The sequence below is a fragment of the Antechinus flavipes genome, chromosome 2 (genome assembly GCF_016432865.1).
Source record: "Antechinus flavipes isolate AdamAnt ecotype Samford, QLD, Australia chromosome 2, AdamAnt_v2, whole genome shotgun sequence".
Taxonomy (NCBI): domain Eukaryota; kingdom Metazoa; phylum Chordata; class Mammalia; order Dasyuromorphia; family Dasyuridae; genus Antechinus; species Antechinus flavipes.
The window spans coordinates 347,000,844-347,013,176 of record NC_067399.1 but is presented as its reverse complement, the minus strand read 5'-3'; the positions used below and the strand labels follow the sequence as shown (position 1 = coordinate 347,013,176).

Below are 12,333 nucleotides of genomic sequence, written 5' to 3'. Positions count from 1 at the left end.
ATTCAGAAGAGAAATAAAATAGAAAAGCAATACACATGGCAACAAGATAAGTGAGAGGGAAGAAAATATCCCCTACCATTATAATAACCAAATCTAATTATAAAAATTGAGAAAATGATGTAGAATGAGACAAATTTTTATTTGGCTAAGACCAGAATTTGTTTTGCTTAACTATGCATATTTCTTGTAAGAATTTTGCTTTTGCTTTTCCTTGACTGGTGAGCAGAGGAGGAGAGAAATAAATGATTAACTGAACATCACAACAATATTTCAGTAGCTCTTCTTTACTACTGAGTGTCCAGCGCGCATTTAAAATTTAAAAATTTGAAACTATTATTATGTAGGTTACATAGTAATAATTTCACACAATCACATGAAAAAATAAACTCCCCCAGTCCTTTACAATCATTAAGTTGCCAGGACTAGTGGCACAGAATTTTACTGAGGATTAAAGTGTCAGACAGTTATTATTAGGACACATGAAAATGCTTGCTGAGGAACAGATTATGCCAGCTAGATGGTGCAGTGTGTGGGGTGTTGGATTTAGAATCAAGAAGACATAAATTCAAATCTAGCTTCCTGGTTATGTGACCTTGTTCCTAATTGATGCTTTTTAACTTTCCTCTTGCTGTCGTAATTCGAGACTCTTTGTCCCTTTGCAGTTTACTCCCTTTGCAATTTATGTATCCTTCCCGAGTCATTTATTGACTCCAGTTTAGTTTACTTCTTAGAATTTCAACATTTATACTCTCTCATACTTTGAGATTTCACTTACACACAATTATTATTTCAAACACATTAGCCTCCCAGTTCACCCATGTTAACTGTTTTAGCAAGCACCTTACAACAATTTAATCAAGAGAGGGGTGGTTCTATTCCCAGAAAAATCCATGTATTTATTATACTCAGGCTGCTTCCTCACTTCCCTCTCCTCAAACCACTGTTTTGTGGCTTTCAATTTTGATTAAAACTATTCTCTCCAATGTTTTGAAAAACAGCAAAACAATGCTGGCGGGACTGTGTGGATAAAAATGGTACATTGGGAATACTAATGATGGAACTAAAAACTGGGATAATCATAGAAAGCAAACTGACAAGTACTCTATAAGTTACAAAAATAATCATGTTCTTTGACCCACTAACTCAGTAGACACATACAGTTCTCACTCTAAGTATATTAGAAATTATATAAATTGTTTTATATATTGTTAAAGAAATCCAAATTAAAAGAAAAAGCCCCACCCATGTTAACTTTACTGTATAGTACTGTTCCTTCTGATCAGCTTCTGCCTCTAAGCTTGGTACTCCTCAATTTATTCCCACTCTCCCTCACCAAAAAACTCTCCTTAAAAAAAGTCCCCATCTCCCTAAATGAAAGAGGATCAGATGTAGGAGAGACTACTGCCAGTAGACTTGGCTTGAGTTCCCTAATCCAAGGAAATTTTTTGTTTTACTCTGTCCAGCCTCCCATCTGTCCACAAAATAAGTGTCTTTCCTCCATCAGTGTTGGGTAATAGTGTCTGCCTCTGGCCCCCTTGCATTGCCTGTCCTCTCCAGAGTTCCTACTGGTCTACCACTTCCTATTGCCCACCTCTCATCTTTCTCTCAATTCTGGCTATATCTCTACATAGCTGGCCCTACTTCTTCCTTTTACTCTCATCTGCCCCTAATCTTCAAAATGACTTTGTCATGTCATAGGCTCTCTTCCTGCCTTCTTCCCCTCTCTCCCCCATATGTGGTCAAATTGGCACTACTTAAAAATCACTTTATCTAAAAGTTACTTAAGGTAGAGAAAAGTGGAATGGTGCACTTATGTAAGGCAATTAATGTCTTTACACTAAAAGCAGTATCAAAAAAGGAAACTTATGTGTTCAAGGTTAAGTAGTATTTATTTGTATTTGCAAAAACTGAAAACAATCTACATAAAGTAAATAAAACTATGGTATTTTTGGAATACTGAATATTGAAATAATGGAATGAATAATGTATTGAAATAATGTATCTTCTTTGACCTATCTCCTGTGAGTATCCCCTAAAAAGTTAGATTTTGGGTTTTATTGTATTTTCTTGTATTGTAACCTAATGAAAGTTCTCTTGGATTAAATTATATCTATAAAGATGACTTCCAAAATTTGTATTATATATTTACAACAGTTTACTAATAATTTATATTATTCATAAGACAAAATATTTTTACAAATGATATAATATAATAAGCTAATATAAAAGTAAACTATAACATAAATTTTATTATATATTCAGTGTTTCAATCTTTCATAATTCTGCTGGAGATAACTACTTGTAAGTCCCAGAGCTGCTTTAAACTCAGCATGGCCAATAGAAAGCTTCTCCCTTAAACATAGTTCCAAATTTCCCTATATCTATTAAGGATACCACCTTTCTTACAGACACATAAGTTCCTAATCTCAGTATTACTTTGCCTTCCCCCAATCCCTTACCCCAAATATAGTTAATTCTTTTGTCATGTGTCTCATATGAACTCTTTTCTCTGTATTTACACAACCACAACTAATGCAATAGCCTTTAATTGACTTCTCCTGCTCCCAGTTTCTCCCTTTTATAATCCACTGTTTATATAGCTTATCAAATTGATATACCTAAAGCACAGATGTGATATATCACTAATTTACTCGGGAATCTTCAGAAACTAATGCCTCTTTAACAAAAAAAAAAAAAAAAAAAAAAAATCACTTCCTCTGCCTGGCCTTTAGTTCCAGCCTTGCCCAAACTTACATGTCCAAAATTACTATATGTTATTCCTGAATGGGACCCAGTTGAAGATTTCTCAGAGGGCTGTAGGGCAGTAAAACTCAGATCCTATGTCTAAGCTTCAGGAAGTTATGTGACCCACAGGAAGTAGGCAGCATTGCTGACCATTGGTCAATAGTTATTTCCTTTTCAGTCCATGCAATGAACCTGTGTGGTATGGCAAATGCAATTTACAAATATTCAAGAGATATCTCAAATGAAGAATAGAAGTATTTATTCTTAGAATCTTCCAAGAAGTGAACTTCACACGGGACTCCAAACCAGTCTAGAGAGGTTAACATCCACAGAGATTGAAATGTGTTATATAGTCACAACCACAAGAATAATGCTTGGAAGTAACACAAACTTGTTAAATTTTGACCTGAATTTTATGATGGTCAGTTTTGTAACTGTTTACCCTATTTCATTTCCCCAGATAAACTAAATCTCAATCTACCTTAGTTAATGATTTTATAAGAAACCATATAATCCCCTCACAAAGAGATCTGTTTAGAGGTAAGTAATCCATTAAATTAGGATAACCATTGGTTTACTTCAGGCTTCCTCAACAAATAGAAATTACCCAGTTTACAGAATGTCTCCAGTTCATTAATTAGTTAACTTCTTCTAAGAAGTTAAGTAAAGGTCCAGGAGATCAAATATTTCTACTAGAGGAGCAGATCTTCTTCCTAGATCTCCTTCCCAGAGCTTTAATGATTAAGAGACCCTTGAACTGGGTCTGGAATTATCAAATGAGAGGTTCAGGTTTTGGGGTTCTCTTCAGAATTATCAAATAACAATTCTTGGGAAGTTCTCAGTTTCCCCTTATACTCAAACCTAAGTCTTTTTGCTATTTAATCCATTCCCAGCCTGGGGCTACACACCATGCTGAGCTGCTCCATTGGTGTGCTTGGATCTCTCCTTGAAAGGACTAATAAATGCTTTCTGTTCATATCTGAAGATGCCTCTGAATAGTCAATTTGGGTAAGGGGGAGAAAGGGGTCTAGCACCTTGGCCCACACAACTTATAGGAACTTGTCTGGGACCTATGACTTCCTAGAAAGATGACTGGGATTCTGATGCAGGAAAGGCACTAGTTTGGGTTTTTTTTTTAACCATCCTTATATCAGACTCTCAAGCTTCCCTCTCTGTGAAGTATGCGTCTAAAGAGAGATACTTAAATATAAACAGAATCAGAAGTCTCTAAAGAAGCCTGAGAGTTGAGTTGGTAGACAAGTAACTTGTGCTTGCATAATCCAGAGGTAAGAGCACTGCCTGTACTCTTATGCTGTCCTTAGCCCTGGGATCATCAAGGCCTGGTGATCCAACATAGGGGATGGCGCCTAGTAAGCCAAAAAGAAATCCTGATATAGGGCACAGAGCAGGGGCATTCTGGATGATTGCTGGGTGATGGAGACCCCTCCAGGTTTGGGGATCAAAGCTAAGAGGTCAACTCTCTGTATTACAGATCGCAAGCCATGACATTGGCTCCCCAGAAGGCAGTCCAAACCCAAATCTTCGAAGCAAAAATCTAAAATACCAGCAGAGAATGTACTGTATGAGATAGCTGCTGTTTTGTGTGGGAAAGGGGTGATTGTTTTCCATGTAATTTTTGTCTGTGTCTTTGTCTTTGTGCAGAATGTCTGAGCCATGTCTGTTCTGCAAGCTAGATTTTGTTACCTGGAAAGATTTACAATGCAGCCAGCAAGAAGAAAAATTTCTATGCTATAGTTAGAACACTGGGAAAGATTTTTTTTACACCCTTGACTCCCACTTTAGAAGGGGGGGAAAAAAAGCCTGACTTTTTCCTGTGGACTCCAGCTCTGGTCAAGCTGGGGGTTACAGAAATAAAGTTAAGTAATTTTTGAGAGCAACGATTGACAATTGGTCATTTCAAGATTGCAAAAGTGCTTAGCATAGTTTTTTTTTTTTTTTTCCTTTGTCCATTTGAAAATGTTTCTGTTATGGACAATATGTAATCTGGAATATCTGTCTATGTGTTGGGTATTTTAAAAGCAAAATGATTTGTATGTATAATATTCACTTTTGAAACTGTCTACTTAGATATGAAAGAAGTGAACTTATTGAGAAATTCTTACTGTTATAAATATAAGGTTATGGTAAATATCTATTCAGGACTTATTCTGAAATTTTGGTTAATGGGATTTGTTATTGGAAATAAAAGTTCTTGGGCTTATAGTTAATACTATTTGGGAGTTTTAAAGCCCCACCCTTTGACAGTTAGTGGGACAATTAATTAGAATAAAAATGAATTAAAGCTATTATTCCTGTTTTGCTGAAAGTTGAGTTTTAACTACTTATGTTATATTATAGTTGTGTCCCTGCATTTTTTTCCTCCTATGACTGATTTCTATGATCAGAACAATGATCAATAGAAACTGTTAATGCAATTAACAATGTATATCAATCCATAATGCAATTATGTCATACCTTGCTATTTCCATTCTGGTTATATGTAATAGTTTTGTTTTTTTTTTTTTAATTTCTAAATAATGAGAGGACAATTAGCACAGTGAGACCTAATTTCTATTTATTTGGGACTATAGATGACAGCTATTTGCCTATTCTGTTAAGCAAACTCATCTCTTCATATAGGAAGCTGCTGGCTCTTTACATTTTGCAGCAGTCTTGTGAACCAAGTCTTTCTTAAATCAGACTGTTCTAACCTTTATTTGTTAGATTTGTGTTTTTGTTGTTCTAGATTTTGGTCAAAATATAGATTATTGAACTGCTTCTGAGACATGAATCAGCCCATCTGAAGCTTTAGTAGCAGGTAGCACACCACATGTATTTCCTGCATGGACTGAGAATCTCTGCTAGTGCCCAGCCTGAAGCAGTTTTGAATGAGGCTTTGTCCCTTACCCCTGATGGACTGATATGGGGGAATTTAGGAATCCTGATTAGGTCATCTATTACTGTGTGTTTAAGATTTAAGATGGAAATTCTTACAACTGCGTAACTATTGCTGTATATGTGAGGGATTTTTAGGAAACTTACTGTACAAATCTGTTATAAATAGGAATTTTTATTCATTTTTGGGATTTATGTGTGGTATGGTTATTTGATAATTCCTTTTCGTGAGAAAAAAAGGGAGGAAGAGATAGGAAATTGGGGAAACTGGTGTAAATTCTTTAAACAGTCTTTTTCGTTTTTACTCCTTGCTTAAAATTTACTAGACTATGATTTGCTATTTATGTTTTTACTTTGAAATCACTTACTCTTTTGGAATTACCCTGGCAACTCAGTTTTGGGGATTATTTTTTAGAAACAACCAGAAATCAGACACCTGTCTTGGGACTGGCAGTCTCTCTGATCTGTTTCTCCACTCCCACTCCTGTAATCCCAGTTCCTTAATTAGTATTTCAGTATTCTCAAAGGACCTTCCAGTTTGATATCAGGCCTCTAAGAGTTCGGGGTGGCCTTTCTTGGTCTAACTGTGCATAATCTGCTCAGAAATCTGGATAGCAGCTCCTGTTCCATTAAGAAGAGACCAGTGGAGCTACTCCAGGCCCCACTTTTTCCCCCTTTTTTGGAGTCCCTGACAGACTTGGGGTACCCTTTTAAGATGAGCAGCAGGACTGTCCTGAGCACTGCTACTCCCTATATAAGCAGAGGCTGAGTTAAATACACAAATGACCATAGACCTAACTCTCAGTGAATTGTCCATCTCAAACTGGATTCTCTGGCTGAGATGCTCCAGAACTGCAGAGGATTGACATGCTAGCAACAGGGAGCCTTTGTATTGCTGATTAACTCTGGGGTTATCAGGGAGAGACTTGTCCTTGCCATAAGTCCTTGCGTTTTTCTGGTTTTATTTTGGTTTATTTGCTTGATATAGGGTTGGTCAAAATTATGATGCTAGGACCTATCTAAAGGAAGATAATCAATGATTTGAATATTCAGAAGAGAGTGTGTGGAATGTTATGCCACAGTTCTCTTTTATCATCCTGACTCAGTTTCTCTAATTATCCTGACTCAATTTCCCTGAATTATCTTGCCTCGGTTTCCCTGAATTGTTCTGCCTGAATTGTTCTGCTCAATCCTGCAAAACCACCTCTCTCTCTTAATCATCAGAATATTTGATAATGATAAAAGATCTTATAATTATTATCAGATGGCCTCTCTCCATCCCAAGCTATTAGAATATCAAATACCATCCTATCAAGATGCCTTCCTGCATCCTGTCAGAATCAGATTGATAGTTCCTTCCTGCTCTCAGTGCTCTGACTCCGCTCCTGCCTCAGTCTACCCCCTGTATCTGAGTCACATGTATATATATGCCATTGAGAACTCACATTGTTTGCTGGATTCTTGAAGACGATAGTCTCATTCAGTCCTGGGACCAAACCATAAATCCATTTGGTCCCAGTAAATCTCTCCCTTTCAAATAAAATATTAAATACTCTCTAATCTCTATCTTGCCTCAGTTTCTCTGGCATAACAATAGCTTTCTTGAAGAAACTAGAGCAAGAGTCTAAGCTGACAATCCTTCATCTAGCTTTTGACTGTGTTCTACAGGCACATGGGATAATTAGTTTAGAAACTAAAACCTGATTAGTGAAACTTGCTATTGAGATAAACCTCTTGGGACTGTAACTAATATTGTTTTGAGTTTTGAATTTGGATAGGAATTGCTTGATGGATAATTAAGTCAGTAACCCACCATTTGGGACAAATGCCATAAGTTACTTGGAGGGATGCCTTCCTGAACTGTTACAGGTGAATATCCTATCTGGGCAACAAGGTGGAGAACAAACTTAGCCACTGCCTAAGGTGGAATTAGTTTCCCAGTTTTGTTTCTTTTTTCCCCATCTGATTATTCCTGGCTCTATGAGGTAGAATTGTTACTGTATGATTTGTTGTCAACAACAGAGCTAAGGATGCTTTATCCTGTCATATATGTGCTCTTAGGCTGAGGCCTTGAAATATCAGTTTTGAATCTATTATAATCATGCCCCTGCTTTTTCCTCTTACACAAAATTTCTATAGTCGGAGCAAGTGGTCAGTAGAAGACATGAGCATAATATAAATATGTAGATGATATCTTTATCTTCAGTTCAGCCCTGGCTGTTTGTCTAGCTGCTGCCATAAAACTCTTAACTTTCTGGCTTCCTAGGGCAAGAGTTTCTTTGTTTGAATGCCCACTTTTATTTGGGCTATGGATTAACTCCCACCTCCCTTTTGCTCATTTCAGAGAGGATGAAGATAATCTTATCACTCCCTCATCGGGCCAAGGCTCTTTAAGACCTTGAAAGCTAACCTGACCTCTCCCCCATCTTAGCCCAACCCAAAGCCTTTTATTCTGTATGTTGATGAAAGGTGGGGCCAGGTCTTAAAAGTCTTAACTCTGTCCCTGGAATCCATTACAGACTCCTTGATTACTTCTCAAAGAAACTTGGTGTCTTTAGGATGACCCTACAGCTTAGAGCAATGGCTGCCATAGTCTTTTTGAGGAAGTCTCTAAGCACCCTAGGTCAATCATTGGAGATTCTAACTCTCCACCAGAGCATTTTTGCCTCTTAACAGAGCTTTAGAATTGGGTAAAGGAATGAGAATGAATATACTGACTCCAAATATGCCTTTCATGTCGCCAATAAGTATAAAGGGGAACAATTATTGCAAACTATTCATGGATCTAGAGAAATTTATGTTATGTTTTGTAAAGGACAACAAAAGTGGGATTCATTCAGGCCGAAGGAAAAAGGCTAGCAGATTCCAGTTGCATGTGCTGCTGCTTGTTTGTTTCTGGCCACAGCACTTTTAATTTCCCAACCCCTGACTCCTATACTTCCTCAAATAGCTCCTAGGTAAGTAAATTCTGAAAGAGCTATTAAAACTCCTCTCTCTGAAGCATATTTGGGGAAGGATTGGCAGATGGATTTTGCACATATTCCTCCTGGCAGAGGCTTCCAACTGCTTTTGGTTTTTGTTGACACCTGTACTAACTGGGTAAAAGCCTTCCCTTGTAAGACTGAAAAGGCTCTAGAGTTTTTGCTAAAGGAGATCATACTCACTTAAGACTACACTACCCTACTTCTTTGAGGAAATAAAAGCAGGAATTTGGGGAAAATGTTCCTTTGATATTTATTCCAGGAAAAGCTGTCTGAATGAGAGACATTCATGATAGCCTCATCTTCCCCCTCAGTCTTCCTCTGGGTGGGATTCCTGATTACTTTTCCTAGTAACCTCCATACTAACTCCACTTTTGTTTATTCTTTCTGTTTTTTCCCCTTTTTTTCTTTTTTTTGCTCATATTTAGTCCTTGCATTTTTAATCTATTTGTGAGAGTTGTTTCTTCCAGACTCTAAGCCATGAAATTCCAATTGCTTGGTCAACATGAAATCACCTAATACCTGATTCTGACATTCAGCATCACCACGCTGCTGACATCAGCTTCAAGTCAAATTTCTTCCTTCCTTAGTCTGGAACCCACTAGGCAGGGCTAGCTCCATGCTCCTTATTAGCCTGAAGCAGCTCCAGGAGACCTTCATCCCCTTTTGTAGACAGCAAAAACTCTGGAGAAGTATACTTGAAAAAAGGTGTTACTTCAGAGGAATTGATGAGACAATGGTTATCTAGTTTACATATACTTAGTATTTAGCATTATGATGTAATAGTTCTCTAGTTCACACATATTCAGGATGCTGTAATAATGTAATTGTAGCAGAGTATATAAAAACTGAGGACAGAAAGTCCGACCAAAGTCAGACTGGCAGAATGGCAGACTACTGAAGGAGACTGGGTCAGACTGAGATTGGGTCAGACTATGACAGACACAGACTGTGTAGAGACAATAAAGACTTTGGCCTCTATTCTTGTCCATTCTCGTAGTGTTTATCCTACGAAGACCAAGGCCCTTCTGGAGGACCTCCAGAAAACTAACCCCAACATTACGTTTTGGAGTCCAAACGTGGATTTAAGGATTTACACTTAGCAATTCAACTGATATGATTGTGACTTCATTGGAGAAGTCCCCGTGATCTAGAAATAGGGTGAGTAGAAAAACAGACAAGCAGGAAACTTTAGTTAAGGGCTAAACTAGTGTTTCAGCTGAAATGGGACAAATACTTAGAAAAGAGTCTTCTCCACCCTAAAGGAAGTATGTAGAAAGCATAGTTAGGTTAATAGAAGGACAAGGTTTGATTGTAACTTGGAAGCAGATCACTGGACTCTTAAATATATTACAATGCACATTTCCTTGTCTATCTAAGGAAGAAGAATTAAAGCCAGATATGTGGGAACTAGTGGAAGAGCAACTAATTGAACATTATTAAGCTATGGGTCCTGATTCAATTTCTGAAGAAGCATTCCTTATATTCAATATAATACAATTGACTTTAAAGAATCCCACAAGTTCTAACAAAGCAGCTGAAAAGCATGGAGAATTGGATAACAACAGCGCTGATGAACTTAAGGGTTGTGGTGAGAAACACTTTCACAGCTCAGTCACACCCGAGCAGGTGCCATTAGGGCATTTCCCATCACTTCACCATCTTCCCTCAATTTCACCTTTGTGGGTGGAGGAAGAGAGGGAAGGGCATTGACACCATCAGCACCACCAATTAAGGAGCTTTGTCCATCACCCTATGGACACAATTACAAAGGGCATTAATTAAAGCTAAAAATGAAAGACAAGATATATCTCGTTTAAAAATAGAAGTATACCCTGTGACTGAAGAGTATGACACTTCAGGTCAAGAAAAAAGAAAATACACTCCCTCTAATTTAGAAATTATCAAAGATCTGAAAAAGGCTTGTACTCTTTATGGGTCTACATCATCTTATATTAAGATGATATTAGAGAATTTGGCTTTTGAAGTTTTAACCCCTAATGATTGGAAATCTATAGCAAGGACATATTTACAACCTGGACAAAACTTGTGGCTTTCGAAGTATAATGAACTCTATAGAATACAAGCCCAACAAAATAGGCAACCTGGAATTAATGTACCAGTCACCTTTGATCAACTAGAAGGTTTAGGTCTTTGATGCAAATCTTTAGCACAGATTAATTACACTATAGCAGCAAACGAACAAATTGCTGCTGCTGCTATCAAAGCATGGTGCACTATCCCAGAAGGAAAAGATAGAGGGGGAAAGAATTTACAAAAACAGCACAAGGTCCAAATGAACTCTTTGCTGATTTTGTAGGATGTCTGTGGATAGTTGTCATACGAACTATTGGTGAAAATGCAGCAACAGAAATTATGATAGAACAACTTGCTAAAGAAAATGCTAATGAGGTGTAGAAGAATTATACTAGGACTACACAAGGATGCTCCTTTAAATGAGATCATAAGATGCTGTGCCACAGTGGGCACAAACATTTTTTATACCCAGGCTATGATGCAGATTCCTCAAGATCTGAACATGGGAAGACAGGGTCCCTTTTGGCAAGGGACTTCCAGAGAGATTCACCAATGCTTTCAATGTGGTAAAACAGGGCATCTGAAAGCTCAATGTTGGCACAGAAGACAGGGTGGGAGAACAAGACCCAAAACCATATGTTGAAAATGCAACAGAGGCATCAGAATGTAGATTGACTCAGGGAAATGGGAAGTGTGGCCTAGGTGCAGGGCCCTAGGCAAAAAACACTTTGCGCATGATGGCAGTCCATGAAGTTCAGTACTCAGACATGATCAATCAGCCGAGAAGCAATATGATGGGAGAAAGGGATTACAATTGGGGAGAATAGAGTTATATGCAGTTGGGACTATTGAGATATTCCCTGGAGAGGTGAAATCTGTCCCTGTCTGTCTTATAGATCCCTTGCATCCACATACAGCAGGCTTGACCATTTCAGTTCCTGAGAGTGCTTAAAAAAGAGTATTTATCTATACGCTGATTTGGGAAACTGGGTAATGTGTAATTAACATCCCAGTCACTAAAACAGGTAGACAATGTGTGACTTATCACCCAGAAGAAATAGTAGCATCAGGTTTACTGATACAGCCTCCTGATAGGCAATTTGGTGATAGTTGCCCAGATTTTGACTCCCAGCAACAGAATCCAAGAATATACTGGACTGCAGCTGTTACAAATGACCATCCTAAGCTTACTATCTATGTAAATGGCATAGTGTTGAAAGGGTTGGTAGACATGGGTGTGGATGGCCCAGTCATTGGCCACAGTCTGGCATAGAAGGATCAATAGCAGCTGAAGTTAGTGTTATCCCTTTGAGATAGATATTTGAAGGTGAAAACAGGAGTTTTTACTCCTTTTGTAGTAGATAAAATCCCCATCAATGTAAGGGGGAAGAGACATATTACAACAGTTAAGATTGGCTTTTTAGGCAGGACTGCTGTTGAAGGTCTGCTTCCACTCACCTGTTTCCATTCAATGGAAAACTGATTAACACCAGTATGGGTGGAACAATGGCCCTTAGTTCAGGCCTTAGTACATATAGTAGATAAAACCTTCTCTAAGTCCTTGGAATTCCCCTGTATTTGTTGTAAGAAAGAAATCTGGAAAGTGGAAGATGTTGACTGATTTAAGAAAAGTAAATGAATAGATGGGAACTCTTCAATCTGGACTTCTAGCTTC

At 37.8% G+C, this 12,333-nt stretch overlaps 1 protein-coding gene across 7 annotated transcripts in view; it reads right to left on the bottom strand.

Annotated features, from left to right (window-relative positions):
* PACS2 (phosphofurin acidic cluster sorting protein 2) overlaps positions 1 to 12,333 on the bottom strand; it is a 424,977-nt gene that overhangs the window by 332,476 nt on the left and 80,168 nt on the right. The window contains exon 1 of one of the 7 annotated variants that reach the window (XM_051977989.1): positions 9,144 to 9,312. The exons of the other annotated variants lie outside the window; for them this stretch is intronic. Coding sequence (XP_051833949.1) covers positions 9,144 to 9,163 — 20 coding nt within the window. The 5' untranslated portion in view covers positions 9,164 to 9,312. Of the gene's footprint in view, positions 1 to 9,143; positions 9,313 to 12,333 lie in introns of those variants that run through there. 7 annotated transcript variants of the gene reach the window in all.